Here is a 23518-nt window from a genome sequence, read left to right as displayed (position 1 = left end):
AGGGTAGTAGGGTGTCAGTCACAACAGGGTAGTAGGGTGTCAGTCACAACATGGTAGTAGGGTGTCAGTCACAACAGGGTAGTAGGGTGTCAGTCACACCAGGGTAGTAGGATGTCAGTCACAACAGGGTAGGAGAGTGTCAGTCACAACATGGTAATAGGGTGTCAGTCACAACAGGGTAGTAGGGTATCAGTCACAACAGGGTAGTAGGGTGTCAGTAACAACATGGTAGTAGGGTATCAGTCACTACATGGTAGTAGGGTGTCAGTCACAACAGGGTAGTAGGGTGTCAGTCACAACAGGGTAGTAGGGTGTCAGTCACAACAGGGTAGTAGGGTATCAGTCACAACAGGGTAGTAGGGTATCAGTCACAACAGGGTAGTAGGGTGTCAGTCACAACAGGGTAGTAGAGAGTGTCAGTCACAACAGGGTAGTAGGGTGTCAGTCACAACATGGTAATAGGGTGTCAGTCACAACAGGGTTGTAGGGTGTCAGTCACAACAGGGTAGTAGGGTGTCAGTCACAACAGGGTAGTAGGATGTCAGTCACAACAGGGTAGGAGAGTGTCAGTCACAACATGGTAATAGGGTGTCAGTCACAACATGGTAATAGGGTGTCAGTCACAACAGGGTAGTAGGGTGTCAGTCACAACAGGGTAGTAGGGTGTCAGTCACAACAGGGTAGTAGGGTGTTAGTCACAACAGGGTAGTAGGGTGTCAGTCACAACAGGGTAGTAGGGTGTCAGTCACAACAGGGTTGTAGGGTGTCAGTCACAACAGGGTAGTAGGGTGTCAGTCACAACAGGGTAGTAGGGTGTCAGTCACAACAGGGTAGTAGGATGTCAGTCACAACAGGGTAGGAGAGTGTCAGTCACAACATGGTAATAGGGTGTCAGTCACAACATGGTAATAGGGTGTCAGTCACAACAGGGTAGTAGGGTGTCAGTCACAACAGGGTAGTAGGGTGTCAGTCACAACAGGGTAGTAGGGTGTCAGTCACAACAGGGTAGCAGGGTAGCAGGTACTCTATCAGTCACAACAGGGTAGCAGGGTAGCAGGTACTCTATCAGTCACAACAGGGTAGCAGGGTAGCAGGTACTCTATCAGTCACAAGAGGGTAGCAGGTACTCTATCAGTCACAACAGGGTAGCAGGGTAGCAGGTACTCTATCAGTCACAACAGGGTAGCAGGGTAGCATGTACTCTATCAGTCACAACAGGGTAGCAAGTACTCTATCAGTCACAACAGGGTAGCAGGGTACTCATCAGTCACAACAGTCACAACAGGGTAGCAGGTGTCAGCAGGTACTCTATCAGTCACAACAGGGTAGCAGGGTAGCAGGTACTCTATCAGTCACAAGAGGGTAGCGGGTACTCTATCAGTCACAAGAGGGTAGTGGGTACTCTATCAGTCACAACAGGGTAGCAGGGTAGCAGGTACTCTATCAGTCACAACAGGGTAGCAGGGTAGCAGGTACTCTATCAGTCACAAGAGGGTAGCGGGTACTCTATCAGTCACAATAGTGTAGCAGGGTAGTAAATACTAAGGGTAGTAAGTCACAAGAGTGTAGTATCTCACTTTCTCCCATGGGTCCCGTGGTAGACGTGAAGGTACCGTGTTCGTCCTTGATGAAGTGACCACTGAGCACAATGTCCTGTCTGCTGCTGGCGTCCACGCGACCGACCCTGGGAAAGAGGAGACAGGCGTTGGGACGGCGTTGGAACGAGGGGAAACCACGTGATTAGCAGGCAACTAAAAGGAAGGAGTAAGGTGCTTTTCTGCGGCACCAATGTAAATGGAACGTTGGGCCAGTAAACCCGAAAGGTCGCTGGTTCGAATACCGAGCCGACAAGGTGAAAAATACGTCGAAGTGCCCTTGAGTAAGGAACTTAACCTTGTTGGATCCAGGAGTGTAGTACTACTATGGGTGATCCTGTAAAACAACACATTCCACAGGAACTTAACCTTGTTGGATCCAGGAGTGTAGTACTACTATGGGTGATCCTGTAAAACAACGCATTCCACTGCACCGATCCAGTATATGTGACAATAGATATATATAGATAGATATAGAGATGATTTTTTAGGAACACTTCGTTCTTGATAAGGTATACATTTCTCTGCTGGATGAATGTTCTCTTACCTGGTCAATATCTCTATGTTCTCTCTATGTTCTCTCTTACCTGGTTAATATCTCTATGTTCTCTCTGTTCTCTCTATGTTCTCTCTGTTCTCTCTATGTTCTCTCTGTTCTCTCTATGTTCTCTCTGTTCTCTCTATGTTCTCTCTATGTTCTCTCTGTTCTCTCTATGTTCTCTCTATGTTCTCTCTTACCTGGTTAATATATCTATGTTCTCTCTATGTTCTCTCTATGTTCTCTCTGTTCTCTCTATGTTCTCTCTGTTCTCTCTATGTTCTCTCTATGTTCTCTCTATGTTCTCTCTTACCTGGTTAATATATCTATGTTCTCTCTCTGTTCTCTCTATGTTCTCTCTATGTTCTCTCTATGTTCTCTCTGTTCTCTCTATGTTCTCTCTTACCTGGTTAATATATCTATGTTCTCTCTCTGTTCTCTCTATGTTCTCTCTATGTTCTCTCTGTTCTCTCTATGTTCTCTCTATGTTCTCTCTGTTCTCTCTATGTTCTCTCTGTTCTCTCTATGTTCTCTCTTACCTGGTCAATATATCTATGTTCTATCTATGTTCTCTCTATGTTCTCTCTATGTTCTCTCTTACCTGGTCATTATCTCTATGTTCTCTCTATGTTCTATCTATGTTCTCCCTATGTTCTCTCTGTTCTCTCTATGTTCTCTCTTACCTGGTCATTATCTCTATGTTCTCTCTATGTTCTCTCTTACCTGGTCATTATCTCTATGTTCTCTCTATGTTCTCTCTATGTTCTCTCTTACCTGGTCATTATCTCTATGTTCTCTCTCTGTTCTCTCTATGTTCTCTCTTACCTGGTCATTATCTCTATGTTCTCTCTATGTTCTCTCTATGTTCTATCTATGTTCTCTCTTACCTTGTTAATATCTCTGTTCTCTCTATGTTCTCTCTATGTTCTCTCTATGTTCTCTCTTACCTGGCGAATATCTCTATGTTCTCTCTATGTTCTCTCTATGTTCTCTCTTACCTGGTGAATATCTCTATGTTCTATCTATGTTCTCTCTATGTTCTATTTATGTTCCCTCTATGTTCTCTCTTACCTGGTCATTATCTCTATGTTCTCTCTATGTTCTCTCTTACCTGGTTAATATCTCTATGTTCTCTCTGTTCTCTCTATGTTCTCTCTTACCTTGTTAATATCTCTCTGTTCTCTCTATGTTCTCTTACCTGGTGATGCCATCTTTAATGTAGTACAGCAGACACTCTGACATCAGGGGTCCTCGTTAAGGTTCACCAGGTGAGGAGTCTACAGCAGGGAGGGTTCATATGAGTTCATAAAGGTTCATATGGGTTCATATGAGTTCATATAGGTCAATATAGGTTCATATTGGTTCATATGAGTTAATATAGATTCATATGGGTTCATATAGATTCACATAGATTCAGATGGGTTCATATGAGTTCATATAGATTCACATGGGTTCATATGGGTTCATATAGATTCATATGGGTTCATATATATTCATATAGGTTCACATGGGTTCATATAGGTTCACATGGGTTCATATAGGTTCGTATGAGTTCATATAGATTAATATGGGTTCATATAGGTTCATATGAGTTCATATGGGCTCATATAGATTCATATAGGTTCATATAGATTCATATGGGTTCATATAAATTCATATAGGTTCATATAGGTTCATATGGGTTCATATGAGTTCATTCTAGAGTAAATGTATATGTTGTCTAATGAATTAAATACATGCCATATAATCTGTTCAACCTCATTTCAGATCAATATATTCAGTCACTTATTCCAACATCACATTTTAATTGAATAAAAGGATACTCATGCATAGATCTGCTACAGGTAGATAAACACAAAGCATAGATCTGTTGCAGGTAGATAAACACAAAGCATAGATCTGCTACAGGTAGATAAACACAAAGCATAGATCTGTTGCAGGTAGATAAACAGAGCATAGATCTGCTACAGGTAGACAAACACAAAGCATAGATCTGCTACAGGTAGATAAACAGAGCATAGATATGTTGCAGGTAGATAAACACAAAGCATAGATCTGCTACAGGTAGACAAACACAGGACATAGATCTGCTACAGGTAGATAAACAGAGCATAGATATGTTGCAGGTAGATAAACACAAAGCATAGATCTGCTACAGGTAGACAAACACAGGACATAGATCTGCTACAGGTAGATAAACAGAGCATAGATATGTTGCAGGTAGATAAACACAGAGATTGCGTTCTAAACAGAACTCTATTCCCTATATAGTACACTATTTTTGCCCAAGGCCCAAAGGGGCACTATGAAGAGACCTACGGTGGCGTTTTGGACACAACTAGACATTCACTATAGTAGATAAGACATGCAGACAGTCTCTAGGAGATCCACAGCGTTACTAATACCCATCAAACACAGATGGCTCTTCTAGCAAACAGAAGTGCTATAAATATGACTAAATATAGCAAACACATACATAATGTGTTTGCTTTTCTGAGCTCGCATCTCTCTGCTGTTTGATAGCACAGTGAGTAGGGCTTTGTTTACTCTGAATAATGCAGTAGATTTAAAAAGCGGAAGACTAAATGAATCAAAGTCCTATTTACATAAGGAGACCAAATTAAAAAGGAAACCCTTTGGTTGATCTTTACAGCCACTGTAAATCTGTACATAGCAGGCAGATTCCAAATAGGGCTACAGAGACTAATGTATCACTGAACTCAACATGCAACAATTTCAAAGATTTTGCCTGAGTTACAGTTCATATCAGGAAATCAGTCAATTGAAATAAATTCATGAGGCCCTAATCTATGGATTTCACGTGACTGGGAATACAGATATGCATCTTATTATTTGACCATGCTGGTCATCTATGAACATTTGAACATCTTGGCCATGTTCTGTTATAATCTCCACCCGGCACAGCCAGAAGAGGACTGGCCACCCCACATATGCTCTCTCTAATTCTCTCTTTCTTTCTCTCTCTCGGAGGACCTGAGCCCTAGGACCATGCCCCAGGACTACCTGACTCCTTGCTGTCCCCAGTCCACCTGACCGTGCTGCTGCTCCAGTTTCAACTGTTCTGCCTTATTATTATTCGACCATGCTGGTCATTTATGAACATTTGAACATCTTGGCCATGTTCTGTTATAATCTCCACCCGGCACAGCCAGAAGAGGACTGGCCACCCCACATAGCCTGGTTCCTCTCTAGGTTTTGGCCTTTCTAGGGAGTTTTTCCTAGCCACCGTGCTTCTACACCTGCATTGCTTGCTGTTTGGGGTTTTATAGGCTGGGTTTCTGTACAGCACTTTGAGATATCAGCTGATGTACGAAAGGCTATATAAATACATTTGATTTGATTTGATCTGTTTGTCACAAAAACCTTAAGTGTGGATCTGAAAACCAGTCAGTATCTGGTGTGAACAGCATTTGTCTCACGTAGCGCGAATACATCTCCTTCGCATAGAGTTGATCAGGCGTTTTATTGTGGCCTGATTCAATGGCTGCTCAAAGTTTCTGGACATCGGACTGGAACTGGAACATGCTTGTTAGAGCCGATTTGGACATATTTGTATGAAAGACCGAACATATGGAGCTCCATGTATATTTGTGTAAATATATTAAATATTAATGTATATGATGAAATATTAGGTACGTACCTTTTATGATTTATATTTACCTGATTGAGATATATTCATTTGTTGTTAGTGTAACTCAGTTTTCCCCCCCCTCTTGCCTATTCATTGTATTGTGGTAAGTGTGTTAGGATAAAGGCAGGAAGTTGGGCCTTCGGGAGTCCTTGCTAGTTTCAGGAGCGGTATAGTTTTTTTGACTTGAATGTAGTGGCTTCCTTTCATCTTTACCATAGCCACTGCCCAAGCCTGAAGCGGGGTTGTTGGGTACGCATACAGACAGACAGACAGACAGGTCATAATATGTATTTTCCATATAAAGTATTCTATGCTTTAAGTTGATTGGAGAATCATTTATTTGTTAGATATAAGAAGAATAAACATTTTTGTTGCACCATATCCCTGGATGTCATTGAATGTTTGGCCGTTTGGAAACCTTGAGTGTGGACTGTATGCGTACCAAACAACCCCGCTTCAGGCTTGGGCAGTGGCTATGGTAAAGAGGAAAGGAAGCCACTACAATGCTGTTAGGTGACATGTCTGGTGAGTATGCCGACCATGGAAGAACAGGGACATTTTTTAGCTCCGGGAATTTCCAGTAATTTCATCGGCAGGGATTGGGAGACTAGTCTGGATCGAGGGAAAGATGAACGGAGCAAAGTACTCAGAGATCCTCGGTGAAAACCTGCTCCAGAGCACTCAGGACCTCAGACTAGGGTGAAAGTTCACCTTCCAACAAACAACGACCCTAAGCACACAGACAAGACAATGCAGGAGTGGCTTTGAGACAAGTCTCTGAGTGTCCTTGAGTGGCCCAGCCAGAGCCCGGACTTGAACCCGATCTAACATCTCTGAAGAGACCTGAAAATAGCCGTGCAGTGTCACTCCCCATCCAACCTGACAGAGCTTGAGAGTATCTGCAGAGAAAATTGGGAGAAACTCCCCAAATACAGGGGTGCCAATCTTGTAGTGTCATACCCAAGGCGGTAATCGGTTCTTCAACTGTCATGCCCTGATCTGTTTCACCTATCTTTGTGATTGTCTCCACCCATCTCCAGGTGTCACCTGTTTTCCCCATTATCCCCTGGGTACCTATTCCTGTGATCCCTGTTTGTCTGTTGCTAGTTCATCTTGTTTTGTCAAGTCAACCAGCATGTTTTCCTGGTTTTTCCTTTTCTCTCTTTTGCTAGTCCTCCCGGTTTTGACCCTTGCCTGCCCTGACTCTGAACCCGCCTGCCTGACCAATCAGCCTGCCCTGACCTCAAACCTGCCTGCCACTCTGTACCTCCTGGACTCTGACCTAGTTTATGATATTTTGCCTGTCCACAACTATTCTCTTGCCTGCCCCTTTTGGATTATAATAAACATCAGAGACTCAAACCATCTGCCTCCCGTGTCTGCATCTGGGTCTCACCCTGAATAAAGGGTCTGAATCCTTATGTAATTGTGATAAAAAAAAATGTTTGCTCATAAATGTTTTTAAGTGTTTTTGCTTTTTTCATTCTGGGATTTTGTGTATAAATCATTTATTTTATTTTATTTTATTTTATTTTATTTAACTCGGCAAGTCAGTTAAGAACAAATTCTTATTTACAATGAGGGCCTACACCGGCCAAACCCGGATGATGCTGGGCCAATTGTGATGAGGGAAAAAAAACATTTGAATCCATTTTAGAATAAGGCTGTAAAAGAACAAAATGTGGAAAAAGTCAAGGGGTCTGAATAGATTCTGAATCCACTTTATTTCCATTAATGTTTTTGACTGGTATCTTCAAGCAAGTCTTTTGAGGCCTGTGGGCAAGTCTTAGAGCAAAACAAACTGACATATGTTTGTGAGAATCTCATCTTTAGTGATAGTGTGTAGCCCAATCTGTTGGGACACTACAGACAGAAGATGGCAGATTGGCTGCACCGATACTTCCGATACGCTTGTGGGGGTCGTAGAGCAAAACGAAGAACACCATCATGTTTGTGAGAGTCTCATTGTTCCAGAATAGTTTGTAGGCCAAACTGTTTTTCTGAGAAGACCGATGTTTCATGGTCTGACAAACATCAAGCTCTGACAGTTTTCAACGCAGATGCGGAGGTTGGTATATCGGCGGATGTGGTGGATTAAGTCACATTTCTATCTTAAACTGATGGAGATTTATGGGGATTTTGTCACTCCGTCTAGCAGTGAATTTCAAACGCAGATTCAACCGCAAAGACCAGGGAGATTTTCTAATGCCTCGTAAAGAAGGGCTCCTATTGGTAGATGGGTAAAAATACAAAAAGCATACATTGAGTATTCCTTTGAGCCTGGTGAAGTTATTAATTACACTTTGGATGGTGTATCAATACACCCAGTCACTATAAAGATACAGGTGTCCTTCCTAACTCAGTTGCCAGAGAGGAAGGAAACCGCTCAGGGATTTCACCATGAGGCCAATGTTAACTTTAAAAAAGTTAGAGTTTAATAATGGCTGTGAAAACCTGAGAAAACTGAGAATAGATCAACAACCTTGTAGTTACTTCACAATCCTAACCTAAATGACTGAGTAACAATAAAGAAGCCTGTACAGAGATGTTGTTTTTTTCAAAACATGCATCCTGTTTGCAACAAGGCACTGACGTAAAACTGCAAAAACAATTGGCAAAGAAATTAACTTCATGTTCTGAATACAAAGCGTTATGTTTGGGGAAATCCAACACAACACATCACTGAGTATCACTCTTCATATTTTCAAGCACTGTGGTGGCTGCATCATGTTATGGTATGCTTGTCATTGGCAAGGACTACAGAGTTTCTCTGTATAAAAAAAAGAGATGGAAAAGAGCTAAGGACACGCAAAATCCTAGAGGAAAACCTAGTTCAGTCTGCTTTCCACCAGACACTGGGAGACAAACTCACCTTTCAGCAGGACAATAACCTAAAACACAAGGTCAAATATATGGAGTTGCTTTGAATGGTGAATGTTCCTGAGTGGCCTAGTTACAGTTTTGACTTAAATCGCCTCCCCCTTTGTTTTTATACTGCTGCTTACACGCTGTTTATTATCTATGCATAGTCACTTTACAAATGACCTGTCATCATACGAATGAGACCAAGGCGCAGCGTGCTATGCGTACATTCTCATGTATTTAAAGAATGAAACACCAAACAAAAACGAACCGTTGCCGCTATACAAACGAGTGCCGACAGGAAACTACACATAGACAACAACCCACGAACACAAAATGGAAAAATGGCTACCTAAATATGATCCCCAATCAGAGACAACGATAAACAGTTGCCTCTGATTGGGAACCATATCAGGCCACCATAGACATACATACGACCTAGGCCTACAAAACCCCTAGATATACAAAAACCCTAGGCAATACAAAAACTAGCATACCCACCCTACTTACACCCTGACCCTAACCAAAATATAAAGAAACCAAGATAACTAAGGTCAGGGCGTGACATTACCTCGACTAACCTGTACCCCCGCAGATTGACTCGGTACCTGTACCCCTTGTATATAGCCACGTTATTGTTATTTTATTGTGTTACTTTTGATTAAATATTTTACTTTAGTTTATTTTCTTAAGTCTATTTCTTGAACTGTATTGTTGGTTAAGGACTTGTAAGTAATCATTTCACGGTAAGGTCTACAACCTGTTGTATTTGGCGCATGTGACAAATACATTTTGATTTGATTGTACAATCCAGGTGTGCAATGCTCTTAAAGACCCAGAACGACTCGAAGCTGTAATCACTGCCTAGCATGACACAGGGATGTGAATTCTTATGTAAATTAGATATTTATGATTTAAATTTTCAACAAATTAGCAAACATTTCTTAAAACACGAATTCACTTATTTTTCATTATGGGGTGAGAGAAAAACATCTATTTAATCCATTTTGAATTCAGGCTTTTAAACACAGTAAAGTTTGGTGTTAGTCAAGTTTGAATACTTTCTCAAGGCACATACATTATGCACATTTCCAACATTTTAATATGGGCTGACAAATGCTCTGTGTTGATACATGCTCTCTTTGAGAAAGAGGAGAGCTGAAGCAGAAGAATCTGTAACGGTTACAGTCTACTGAGGCACTCAGAGACAGAGAGTATGTAGGAGACTCCAGAGAGAAGAGGAGTGTGTAGGAGACTCCAGAGAGGGGAGGAGTTGGTAGGAGACTCCAGAGGGGAGAGGGGTGGGTAGGAGACTCCAGAGAGGAGAAGAGTATCTAGGAGACTCCAGAGGAGTGTGTAGGAGACTCCAGAGAGAAGAGGAGTGTGTAGGAGACTCCAGAGAGGGAAGGAGTGTGTAGGAGACTTCAGAGGGTAGAGGAGTGTGTAGGAGACTCCAGAGAGGAGAGGAGTATCTAGGAGACTCCAGAGAGGAGAGGAGAATCTAGGAGACTCCAGAGAGGAGTGTGTAGGAGACTCCAGAGAGAAGAGGAGTGTGTAGGAGACTCCAGAGGAGTGTGTGTAGGAGACTCCAGAGAGGAGAGGAGTGTGTAGGAGACTCCAGAGAGAAGAGGAGTGTGTAGGAGACTCCAGAGAGGAGAGGAGTGTGTAGGAGACTCCAGAGAGGAGATGAGTGTGTAGGAGACTCCAGAGGGGAGAGGAGTGTGTAGGAGACTCCAGAGGAGTGTGTAGGAGACTCCAGAGAGGAGAGGAGTGTGTAGGAGACTCCAGAGGGGAGAGGAGTGTGTAGGAGACTCCAGAGGGGAGAGGAGTGTGTAGGAGACTCCAGAGGAGTGTGTAGGAGACTCCAGAGAGGAGAGGAGTGTGTAGGAGACTCCAGAGGAGTGTGTAGGAGACTCCAGAGAGGAGAGGAGTGTGTAGGAGACACTGCAGAGGGACCAACCTCATTGGGTGAAAACAGCCCTACTGTGTCTATGAACACAGCCTCAGGCTTTCTGCTCTGCTGTGATGTCGAGGGCTTGGAAGTAAATCAACATGAATGTGTCATACCTTGATCTGTTTCACCTGTCTTTGTGATTGTCCCCCCCCCTCCAGGTGTCACCCATCATCCCCATTATCCCCTGTGTATTTATACCTGTGTTCTCTGTTTGTCTGTTGCCAGTTTGTATTGTTTGTCAAGTCAACCAGCGTTTTTTTGTGTCGGCTCCAGTTTTTCCCCCAGTCTCTCTTTTCTCAAGCTCATGGTTTGTGACACTTGTCCTAACCCTGTACCCGCCCACTCTGCCTGCCGTCCCGTACCTTTGCATCGGGGTCTAACCCTTGATACCTGATAGAAAGCATCGAATAAAACATTGCTTGTTCTCCTGTTCACCCTCATCCACGGTTAGTGGTACATTTGTTGATTACACTATTCGAGTTCATACTATTAATGTTGAAGACATGTGACACGGGGTGGCAGGGTAGCCTAGTGGTTAGAGTGGAGGGGCGGCAGGGTAGCCTAGTGGTTAGAGTGGAGGGGCGGCAGGGTAGCCTAGTGGTTAGAGTGGAGGGGCGGCAGGGTAGCCTAGTGGTTAGAGTGGAGGGGCGGCAGGGTAGCCTAGTGGTTAGACTGTAGGGGCGGCAGGGTAGCCTAGTGGTTAGAGTGGAGGGGCGGCAGGGTAGCCTAGTGGTTAGAGTGGAGGGGCGGCAGGGTAGCCTAGTGGTTAGAGTGGAGTGGCGGCAGGGTAGCCTAGTGGTTAGAGTGGAGGGGCGGCAGGGTAGCCTAGTGGTTAGAGTGGAGGGGCGGCAGGGTAGCCTAGTGGTTAGAGTGTAGAGGCGGCAGGGTAGCCTAGTGGTTAGAGCGCTGGACTAGTTCAAAACTAGAGCTGACAAGGTACAAATCTGTCGTTCTGCCCCTGAACAGGCAGTTAACCCACTGTTCCTAGGCTGTCATTGAAAATAAGAAGTTGTTCTTAACTGACTTGCCCAGTTAAATAAAGGTAAAAAAAATCTATATTTAAAAAAAAACATGTATTCTGTGATGTGTAGCTGTCTTACCTTCTTGGGGGAGAACACGCCCACAGTTCCTCCATCTTCCCTCATGGCCACACCCATCTCAGCCAGCAGGGCCTCTCTGTGGAAGAGAACAGAGAGTTGTGATGTCATTTACATTTACATTTACATTTAAGTCATTTAGCAGACGCTCTTATCCAGAGCGACTTACCAATGTATCGCTTCTGACTCTGGACCACATGCCCCCTGACGAGGGGGGGTTCTGTCTATGACCACTGCTCTGTCTATGACTGTGCTATCTGCCCCCCCCTTTCTCTACATTTCTCACTGTACTGTCAAAAAATGTTTAATTCCAAAATGCTTCTTTGCCAGATTCATAAAAAAAAGAAAAAAAAGTGAATTGACAGTTTTACAACGGTCTCCTAATCTTCATGGTCCTTGGATCCAGATACTGTAGGGGCCTTTCAACGGTCTCCTAATCTTCAAGATACTGTAGGGGCCTTTCAATGGTCTCCTAATCTTCATTTTCCTTGGAGCCCGGATACTGTAGGGGCCTTTCAATGGTCTCCTAATCTTCATGGTCCTTGGAGCCCGGATACTGTAGGGGCCTTTCAATGGTCTCCTAATCTTCATGGTCCTTGAAGCCAGATACTGTAGGGGCCTTTCAATGGTCTCCTAATCTTCATTGTCCTTGGAGCCCGGATACTGTAGGGGCCTTTCAATGGTCTCCTAATCTTCATGGTCCTTGAAGCCGGATACTGTAGGTGTCTTTCTTTACTATCTGCAGGCAGGTCTATACTGTAAGTAGAGATGTAGAAGCTGAAAGAACTCACCTTTCCATTCTGATGGCTTCTGTTCTGCGAAGTTTCTCCTCCCAGGTCTCATTGAGCTCTGCAATGATTTTCTCTGTTTCCTGATGAAATCACAAAATCATTCATATCGGAGGGTGTGTCAACCCCCCCACCACCCCAGAGTCTATGTTCAATATGTGGGGCGAGGGGTATTATGTCTGACTGTAATCAATGAATCAATCAATCAGTCAAATAATCAATCAATTAATCAACCAATCAGTGTTCAGTTCACCTTGAGTCTCTCGATGGCCTGCTCGCTGCCAGGGCTGATCATGATGCGGTCGTGGAGGCTGGCGATAGATCCGGCTCGACTGGACAGGGCGGACAAAGAGGGGGAGGGGCTCATCCCCGTCATGGCATTGGTCACTGTGGAGAGATCATAATTTTGATTGACAGATTAGCGATTATTGTTATTATTCTTAAAATTGGATAGGTCTGTCAGGCGGGGCACAGGAAACAGGGGGGCAGGACAGGAAGTGGGGATAGAGCAGGGACAGGGAGGTAAGAAAGATGGAGAGAAGCGGAAAGAATATAGAAAAAGACAGAGGACAGAAGACAGAAGACAGATAACAGAGGACAGAAGAAGTAGCTTGAAATGAATCTGAAATACAAAGTGAAACATTAACTGAGAGTAAGAAGGACACCAGAAAGAGAAGACAGAAGCAGCCCTGCATGCAGAAAGCCACGCAAAAAAGAAGAAGAAGAACGCTAAATCAAATCAAATCAAATTTATTTATATAGCCCTTCGTACATCAGCTGATATCTCAAAGTGCTGTACAGAAACCCAGCCTAAAACCCCAAACAGCAAGCAATGCAGGTGTAAAAGCATAAATATATCGCAGTATGGGCATACAGAGCGACTGGAGGGGCTAAGCTAAAATAATAAGATCTAACATCAAGCCAGATGCTCAATATGCCAACGAGCTTCAAGCAAAGCATTAGCAGTCAGTGAGACCTATCAGAATCCTCAATTCAACACTGTCACCCGTCTTCCTGAATGAGGTTAGTGCCCTACTGCATACAACACTACATGTATTGTCAGTCAAAAGCACTATTCAATCTATTGACTCTACACCAAGCTCTCCATCTCAAGGCCAAAAGCATGTTTGAATAAAAATTTAACGATGAAACACCACACCAAGAGGGGCTGTGGTTTCCTTCCTTACAGAGCACTAGCCACTAGCCTCTAGCCACTAGCCACTAGCCACTAGCCTCTAGCCACTAGCCACTAGCCACTAGCCACTAGCCAGACCATACTATGGATATCAAATGTAATCTAAAAGCTAATGAGATTCACTAACTGCTTCACCAGCTACTCTAAAAACCATCCTTACCAAAACATATTACTGTAAAAACCATCCTTACCTAAACCTATTACTGTAAAAACCATTCTTACCAAACCTATTACTGTAAAAACCATTCTTACCAAACCCTATTACTGTAAAAACCATCCTTACCAAACCTATTCCTGTAAAAACCATCCTTACCAAACCTATTCCTGTAAAAACCATCCTTACCAAACCTATTACTGTAAAAACCATCCTTACCAAACCTATTCCTGTAAAAACCATCCTTACCAAACCTATTCCTGTAAAAACCATCCTTACCAAACCTATTCCTGTAAAAACCATCCTTACCAAACCTATTACTGTAAAAACCATCCTTACCAAACCTATTACTGTAAAAACCATCCTTACCAAACCTAATACTGTAAAAACCATCCTTACCAAACCTATTACTGTAAAAACCATCCTTACCAAACCTATTCCTGTAAAAACCATCCTTACCAAACCATATTACTGTAAAATCCATCCTTACCAAACCCTATTACTGTAAAAACCATCCTTACCAAACCCTATTACTGTAAAAACCATCCTTACCAAACCCTATTACTGTAAAAATCATCCTTACCAAACCTATTACTGTAAAAAAAATATCCTTACCAAACCTATTACTGTAAAAACCATCCTTACCAAACACTATTACTGTAAAAACCATCCTTACCAAACACTATTACTGTAAAAACCATTCTTCCCAAATCTATTACTGTAACAGGAAATCCTTTTCTACTGCAGAGTACCAGGCGGAAGGTCTTCCATTGAGAAGCAGATAGAACAGGGACTGACTGTGCTGTAAGTGAGGTTGAGATTCATGACTGTACTAACGGATTACTGATCACCCTAAAATGTTGTTTATTTTCCAATCTCGCAGATTTTACAAGAGCTTCACATTCTCTATCAAATGATATCTAGATATATTAAGTTAGCCAGTGCTTTGTATCGGTTCACTATGTGAACGCAATATACTAAAAGGTCATTTTGACATGGTTAATTTGGGAATAATGTGCTGAAAGGTCTCTGCAACCTTGTATGGAACAATGACTCTCAGCATTGCAGTTGGTTCTGCTATAGCGACACAGAGGAACACAGTAGGCAGGTAGGTGTTGCTATAGCAACACAGAGGAGCACAGTAGGCAGGTAGGGGCTGCTATAGCAACACAGAGGAACACAGTAAGCAGGCAGGTGTTGCTATAGCAACACAGAGGAACACAGTAGGCAGGTAGGTGCTGCTATAGCAACACGGAGAAACACAGTAGGCAGGTAGGTGTTGCTATAGCAACACAGAGGAACACAGTAAGCAGGCAGGTGCTGCTATAGCAACACGGAGGAGCAGAGTAGGCAGGTAGGTGCTGCTATAGCAACACGGAGAAACACAGTAGGCAGGTAGGTGCTGCTATAGCAACACAGAGAAACACAGTAGGCAGGTAGGTGCTGCTATAGCAACACAGAGAAACACAGTAGGCAGGTAGGTGCTGCTATAGCAACACAGAGAAACACAGTAGGCAGGTAGGTGCTGCTATAGCAACACAGCAACCAATTCAAAGAAAAACACCAGTCCGTATACTCTCTGTTAAGCCAAGATGGCACACAACACTTCTACAACCCTACATTTGGAGGCCATCTGTTGAAACACAGTAGCTAATAGCAATGTCAAAAAAAATGAGATAGCAAACTACAGTAGAGATAAACAGTAGAGAGAGAAACAGTAGAGAGAAACAGTAGAGAGAGAAACAGTAGAGAGAAACAGAGAAAAATAGTAGAGAGAAACAGTAGAGAGAAACAGTAGAGAGAGAAACAGTAGAGAGAAAGTAGAGAGAGAAACAGTAGAGAGGAGAAACAGAGAGAAACAGTAGAGAGAGAAACAGTAGAGAGAAACAGAGAGAAACAGTAGAGAGAGAAACAGTAGAGAGAAACAGTAGAGATAAACAGTAGAGAGAAAGTAGAGAGAGAAACAGTAGAGAGAGAAGCAGTAGAGAGAGAAACAGTAGAGAGAGAAACAGTAGAGAGAAAAACAGTAGAGAGAAACAGTAGAGAGAGAAACAGTAGAGATTAACAGTAGAGAGAGAAACAGTAGAGATTAACAGTAGAGAAACAGTAGAGAAACAGTAGAGAGAAACAGTAGAGAGAGACATAGTAGAGAGAAACAGTAGAGAGAGACATAGTAGAGAGAAACAGTAGAGAGAAACATAGTAGAGAGAAACAGTAGAGAGAAACAGTAGAGAGAAACAGTAGAGAGAAACAGTAGAGAGAAAGTAGAGAGAGAAACAGTAGAGAGGAGAAACAGAGAGAAACAGTAGAGAGAGAAACAGTAGAGAGAAACAGAGAGAAACAGTAGAGAGAGAAACAGTAGAGAGAAACAGTAGAGAGAAACAGTAGAGAGAAAGTAGAGAGAGAAACAGTAGAGAGAGAAACAGTAGAGAGAGAAACAGTAGAGAGAGAAACAGTAGAGAGAAAAACAGTAGAGAGAAACAGTAGAGAGAGAAACAGTAGAGAGAAACAGTAGAGAGAAACAGTAGAGAAACAGTAGAGTAGAGATTAACAGTAGAGAGAAACAGTAGAGAGAGACATAGTAGAGAGAAACAGTAGAGAGAGACATAGTAGAGAGAAACAGTAGAGAGAAACATAGTAGAGAGAAACAGTAGAGAGAAACATAGAGAAACAGTAGAGAGAAACAGTAGAGAGAAACAGTAGAGAAACAGTAGAGAAACAGTAGAGAGAGAAACAGTAGAGAGAGAAACAGTAGAGAGAAAGTAGAGAGAGAAACAGTAGAGAGAGAAACAGTAGAGAGAGAAACAGTAGAGAGAGAAACAGTAGAGAGAAAAACAGTAGAGAAAAACAGTAGAGAGAGAAACAGTAGAGATTAACAGTAGAGAGAAACAGTAGAGAGAAACAGAGAGAAACAGTAGAGAGAAACAGTAGAGAAACAGTAGAGAAACAGTAGAGTAGAGATTAACAGTAGAGAGAAACAGTAGAGAGAGACATAGTAGAGAGAAACAGTAGAGAGGGACATAGTAGAGAGAAACAGTAGAGAGAAACAGAGAGAAACAGTAGAGAGAAACAGTAGAGAGAAACAGTAGAGAGAGAAACAGTAGAGAGAGAAACAGTAGTGAGAGAAACAGTAGTGAGAGAAACAGTAGAGAGAAACAGTAGAGAGAGAAACAGTAGAGAGAAACAGAGAGAAACAGTAGAGAGAGAAACAGTAGAGAGAAACAGTAGAGAGAGAAACAGTAGAGAGAGAAACAGTAGAGAGAAACACAGTAGAGAGAAACAAACAGTAGAGAGAAACAGTAGAGAGAGAAACAGTAGAGAGGAGAAACAGAGAGAAACAGTAGAGAGAGAAACAGTAGAGAGAAACAGAGAGAAACAGTAGAGAGAGAAACAGTAGAGAGAAACAGTAGAGATAAACAGTAGAGAGAAAGTAGAGAGAGAAACAGTAGAGAGAGAAACAGTAGAGAGAGAAACAGTAGAGAGAGAAACAGTAGAGAGAAACAGTAGAGAGAGAAACAGTAGAGAGAAACAGTAGAGAGAGAAACAGTAGAGATTAACAGTAGAGAGAAACAGAGAGAAACAGTAGAGAGAAACAGTAGAGAAACAGTAGAGAAACAGTAGAGAGAAACAGTAGAGAGAGACATAGTAGAGAGAAACAGTAGAGAGAGACATAGTAGAGAGAAACAGTAGAGAGAAACATAGTAGAGAGAAACAGTAGAGAGAAACAGAGAGAAACAGTAGAGAGAAACAGTAGAGAGAAACAGTAGAGAGAAACAGTAGAGAGAGAAACAGTAGAGCGGAGAAACAGAGAGAAACAGTAGAGAGAGAAACAGTAGAGAGAAACAGAGAGAAACAGTAGAGAGAGAAACAGTAGAGAGAGAAACAGTAGAGAGAAACAGTAGAGAGAAAGTAGAGAGAGAAACAGTAGAGAGAGAAACAGTAGAGAGAGAAACAGTAGAGAGAGAAACAGTAGAGAGAGAAACAGTAGAGAGAGAAACAGAGAGAAACAGTAGAGAGAGAAACAGTAGAGAGAAACAGTAGAGAGAAACAGTAGAGAGAAAGTAGAGAGAGAAACAGTAGAGAGAGAAACAGTAGAGAGAGAAACAGTAGAGAGAGAAACAGTAGAGAGAAAAACAGTAGAGAGAAACAGTAGAGAGAGAAACAGTAGAGAGAAACAGTAGAGAGAGAAACAGTAGAGATTAACAGTAGAGAGAAACAGTAGAGAGAAACAGAGAGAAACAGTAGAGAGAAACAGTAGAGAAACAGTAGAGAAACAGTAGAGTAGAGATTAACAGTAGAGAGAAACAGTAGAGAGAGACATAGTAGAGAGAAACAGTAGAGAGAGACATAGTAGAGAGAAACAGTAGAGAGAAACATAGTAGAGAGAAACAGTAGAGAGAAACATAGAGAAACAGTAGAGAGAGAAACAGTAGAGAGAGAAACAGTAGAGAGAGAAACAGTAGTGAGAGAAACAGTAGAGAGAAACAGTAGAGAGAAACAGTAGAGAGAGAAACAGTAGAGAGAAACAGAGAGAAACAGTAGAGAGAGAAACAGTAGAGAGAAACAGTAGAGAGAAACAGTAGAGAGAGAAACAGTAGAGAGAGAAACAGTAGAGAGAAACAAACAGTAGAGAGAAACAGTAGAGAGAGAAACAGTAGAGAGAAACAGCAGAGAGAAACAGTAGAGAGAGAAACAGTAGAGAGAGAAACAGCAGAGAGAAACAGTAGAGAGAAACAGTAGAGAGAAACAGTAGAGAGAAACAGCAGAGAGAAACAGTAGTGAGAGAAACAGTAGAGAGAGAAACAGTAACACACATTTCAAACCAGCAATGTCAGTGCCAAGCGCTGGCCCCTTGTATGCTAGGAGAGAAAGAGAGAGAGAGAACACAGAGAAAGACAAGAGGAGAGACAGGAAAACAAAACTGTGAGGGATTCACTCATTCACTCAGTGTTAGCTGAACAGCTGGTGCCAACATACTGGTTCTGCTAGCATACTGGTTCTACTAGCATACTGGTTCTGCTAGGTTCTGCTAGCATACTGGTTCTGCTAACTGTTGTATCTGGGATCTACATCTGTTTATATTAGTTACTGTGCTGTTACTAAGCAGTAATGCATTACGGCAGTGTTACGTTACTACACCTAATAGGAAATGCACATGCGCACTGGAATGCCGGGAACTGTAGAGCACAAGGTTTTTTTTGACTAAACGAAAACTAACTGTACTCCCATCTCCTGCCTGGTCATTTCTCCACAACACAAATATTACACTAACATACTGGTCCTGGTAACATACTGGTTCTGCTAGCCTACTGGTTCTGCTAACATACTGGTTCTGCTAACATACTGGTGGTGCTAGCATACTGGTTCTACTAGCATACTGGTTCTGCTAGGTTCTGCTAACATACTGGTTCTGCTAGCATACTGGTTCTGCTAACATACTGGTCCTGGTAACATACTGGTTCTGCTAACATACTGGTCCTGCTAACATAATGGTCCTGCTAACATACTGGTTCAGCTAACATACTGGTTCTGCTAGCATACTGGTTCTGATAGCATACTGGTTCTGAATGCATACTGGTTCTGCTAACATACTGGTTCTGATAACATACTGGTTCTGCTAACATACTGGTTCTGATAGCATACTGGTTCTGATAACATACTGGTTCTGGTAACATACTGGTTCTGCTAACATACTGGTGGTGCTAACATACTGGTTCTGCTAACATACTGGTTCTGCTAGCATACTGGTCCTGCTAACCTACTGGTCCTGCTAACATACTGGTCCTGCTAACCTACTGGTCCTGCTAACATACTGGTTCTGCTAGCATACTGGTTCTGCTAACATACTGGTTCTGCTAACATACTGGTTCTGATAACATACTGGTTCTGCAAACATACTGGTTCTGATAACATACTGGTCTGCTAACATTCTGGTCCTGGTAACATACTGGTCCTGCTAACATACTGGTCCAGCTAACATACTGGTCCTGCTAACATACTGGTCCTGCTAACATACTGGTCCTGCTAACATACTGGTTCTGCCTAAATACTGGTCCTGCCTACATACTGGTCCAGCTAACCTACTGGTCCAGCTAACCTACTGGTCCAGCTAACATACTGGTTCTGCTAACATACTGGTTCTGCTAACACACTGGTTCTTCTAACATACTGGTTATGCTAACATACTGGTTATGCTAACCAGGGTTGTAGAATCACACAGGAACTGTTTTCAAGGACAGCTTAGGTTGCTCTGTGTATAACATTTCCTGAGTTGAATTCTCTCTAAGTTGCCTTTGAAATTCACTAGTCCTAAAAGCTGAGCCAGGAAAATAAGACCAATCCACACACTCTTCTCTTAACCCACAGACTGAAGAGAGAGAGAGAGAGAGAGAGAGAGAGAGAGAGAGGGGAGATAGAGACAGAGAGAGAGAGAGAGAGAGACAGAGACAGAGACAGAGACAGAGAGAGAGAGAGAGAGAGAGAGAGAGAGAGAGAGAGAGAGAGAGAGAGAGAGAGAGAGAGAGAGAGAGAGAAATGACGTGGGGCACATATCTGTACATTTGTGGTGCACGTGGGGCACATATCTGCACACAATTTTCAGGGACACTACTTTGGCTCGTGGGCACTACTTCTAGCTAACAAGTATACAAAAGTACCCGAGAATCCCTTTAAGGTCAATGTTAGGCCCAAATGGCACCCTTATTCCCTATATAGTGCACTACTTTTGACCAGGGCCCAAAGGGTACTACATAGGAAATAGGATGCCATTTCAGAGTCAACCTTTATGAAAATGGTGGAAGGACAGCAGATTGGACAATCCCTTACTTTCGAGGATGTCTCCCAGTCCCTGGGATAGGAGGAGGTCTCTCAGGCGACACACTTCCTCTTTCAGCTCACGGACCAATCGGTTGTTAGGGTCCTCATTGATGACAGCGTTACAGCGGATCTGTTTGGCTCTATCTGCATACCTGAGGTGGGAAGAGGAGCACCAACATGATGAGACCTGAGGAGGGAGGGAGGGAGGAGCACTGGGACCTAAGGAGGGGAGCACTGGGACCTGAGGAGGGGAGCCCTGGGACCTGAGAAGGGGAGAGGAGCACTGAGACCTGAGGAGGGGAGCACTGGGACCTGAGGAGGGGAGAGGGGCACTGACATGATGAGATCTGAGGAGGAGAGAGGAGCACTGGGACCTGAGGAGGAGAGAGGAGCACTGATACCTGAGGAGGGGAGAGGGACACTGGGACCTGAGGAGGGGAGAGGAGCACTGGGACCTGAGGAGGGGAGAGGGGCACTGGGACCTGAGGAGGGGAGAGGGGCACTGACATGATGAGATCTGAGGAGGAGTGAGGAGCACTGAGACTTGAGGAGAGGAGCACTGGGACCTGAGGAGGGGAGAGGAGCACTGGGACCTGAGGAGGAGTGAGGAGCACTGAGACCTGAGGAGAGGAGCACTGGGACCTGAGGAGGACAGAGGAGCACTGACATGATGAGATCTGAGGAGGGGAGAGGAGCACTGGGACCTGAGGAGGGGAGAGGAGCACTGAGACCTGAGAAGGAGAGAGGAACACTGATACCTGAGGAGGGGAGAGGGGCACTGGGACCTGAGGAGGGGAGAGGAGCACTGGGTCCTGAGGAGGGGAGAGGGTCACTGACATGATGAGATCTGAGGAGGAGTGAGGAGCACTGAGACTTGAGGAGAGGAGCACTGGGACCTGAGGAGGGGAGAGGAGCACTGGGACCTGAGGAGGGGAGAGGAGCACTGGGACCTGAGGAGGGGAGAGGGACACTGGGACCTGAGGAGGGGAGAGGAGCACTGAGACCTGAGGAGGGAAGATGGGCACAGGGACCTGCGGAGGGAAGAGGGAGGAGCACTGAGACCTGAAGAGGAGAGAGGAGCACTGGGACCTGAGGAGGGGAGCACTGGGACCTGAGGAGGTGAGCACTGGGACCTGAGGAGGAGGGGGAGCACTGGGACCTGAGGAGGAGGGGGAGCACTGGGACCTGAGGAGGAGGGGGAGCACTGGGACCTGAGGAGGAGGGGGAGCACTGGGACCTGAGGAGGAGGGGGAGCACTGGGACCTGAGGAGGAGGGGAGCACTGGGACCTGAAGGTTGATTAAGAATACCTGGGGCTTCTGTGACATACACACACAAATATGTCAGTGTTCCTCTCCCCTCCTCAGGTCCCAGTGCTCCTCTCCTCAGGTCCCAGTGCTTCTCTCCCCTCCTCAGGTCCCAGTGCTCCTCTCCCCTCCTCAGGTCCCAGTGCTCCTCTCCCCTCCTCAGGTCTCATCATGTCAGTGCTCCTCTGTCCTCCTCAGGTCTCATCACATATGCAAAAAAGTGGCATCTCCTGAGTGGGTACTCGATTACACCATTCAGCAGTGTAACACTGTAGCTGTAACTTTGAAGGGTGTTTGAAGAGTGGAGCTGACACAGAGAACAAGCCCTGGAGGAAAACATAATCTGTTGTTATGCAATACGGAGATAGGTCTCTTTACAGGGCCTTGTCCTTCAAATCATCACTGATCAGCTGCTGTGTGGTAGAGAGGGAGAGAGAGAGAAAGAGGGAGAGAGAGAAAGAGGGAGAGAGAGAGAGAGGTGACAGCATTCCCTCCCACATATGCCCCCCTAGGCACAACTATGACAACATAACAAACAAAAACAGGTCACAACTCCTGCAGCTCTGTCGCACGCTGGGTATGTACATAGTCAACGGTAGGCTTCGAGGGGACTCCTATGGTAGGTACACCTATAGCTCATCTCTTGGCAGTAGTACTGTAGACTACTTTATCACTGACCTCAACCCAGAGTCTCTCAGAGCGTTCACAGTCAGCCCACTGACACCCCTATCAGACCACAGCAATATCACAGTCTACTTGAACAGAGCAATACCCGATCACGAGGCATCAAAGCCAAAGTAACATTAAGAAAAAAAACAATTAGGCAACAATAAATTCAATCCCTTTTAGACAATTTCCTGGGTAAAACATTCCACTGCAATAGTGAAGGTGTAAACTTGGCAGTAGAAAATCTTAACAGTATATTTGACCTCTCAGCTTCCCTATCAAATCTAAAAATCTCAAATAAAAAAACGAAGAAAATGAACAACAATGACAAATGGTTTGACGAAGAATGCAAAAATCTAAGAAAGAAATTGAGAAACCTGTCCAACCAAAAACATAGAGACCCGGGAAACCTGAGTCTACGCCTTCACTATGGTGAATCACTAAAACAATACAGAAATACACTACGGAAAAAGAAGGAACAGCACGTCAGAAATCAGCTCAATGTAATTGAAGAATCCATAGACTCTAACAACTTCTGGGAAAATTGGAAAACACTAAACAAACAACAACATGAAGAATTATCTATCCAAAATGGAGATGTCTGGGTAAACCACTTCTCCAATCTTTTTGGTTCTATAACAAAGAATAAAGAGCAAAAACATATACATGATGAATTACAAATCTTAGAATCAACTATTAAAGACTACCAAACCCATTGGATTCTCCAATTACCTTGACCGAGTTACAGGTCAAAATAAAAACTCTCCAACCCAAAAAAGGCCTGTGGTGTTGATGGTATCCTTAATGAAATGATCAAATATACAGACAACAAATTCCAATTGGCTATACTAAAACTCTTTAACATCATCCTTAGCTCTGGCATCTTCCCCAATAT

The 23518-nt window shown here is 43.6% G+C and overlaps 1 protein-coding gene across 1 annotated transcript in view; it reads right to left on the bottom strand.

The window, feature by feature from the left end:
* kif1aa (kinesin family member 1Aa) overlaps positions 1-23518 on the bottom strand; it is a 219331-nt gene that overhangs the window by 103644 nt on the left and 92169 nt on the right. The window contains 7 exon segments of the mRNA XM_065009343.1: positions 1578-1684; positions 3332-3377; positions 3380-3410; positions 11702-11777; positions 12490-12569; positions 12740-12873; positions 20661-20803. Of these exon segments, the coding sequence (XP_064865415.1) occupies positions 1578-1684; positions 3332-3377; positions 3380-3410; positions 11702-11777; positions 12490-12569; positions 12740-12873; positions 20661-20803 (617 nt within the window).

The sequence above is a fragment of the Oncorhynchus nerka genome, linkage group LG24 (assembly GCF_034236695.1).
Source record: "Oncorhynchus nerka isolate Pitt River linkage group LG24, Oner_Uvic_2.0, whole genome shotgun sequence".
Classification (NCBI taxonomy): Eukaryota; Metazoa; Chordata; class Actinopteri; order Salmoniformes; family Salmonidae; genus Oncorhynchus; species Oncorhynchus nerka.
This window is presented reverse-complemented; position numbering and strand designations above follow the sequence as displayed.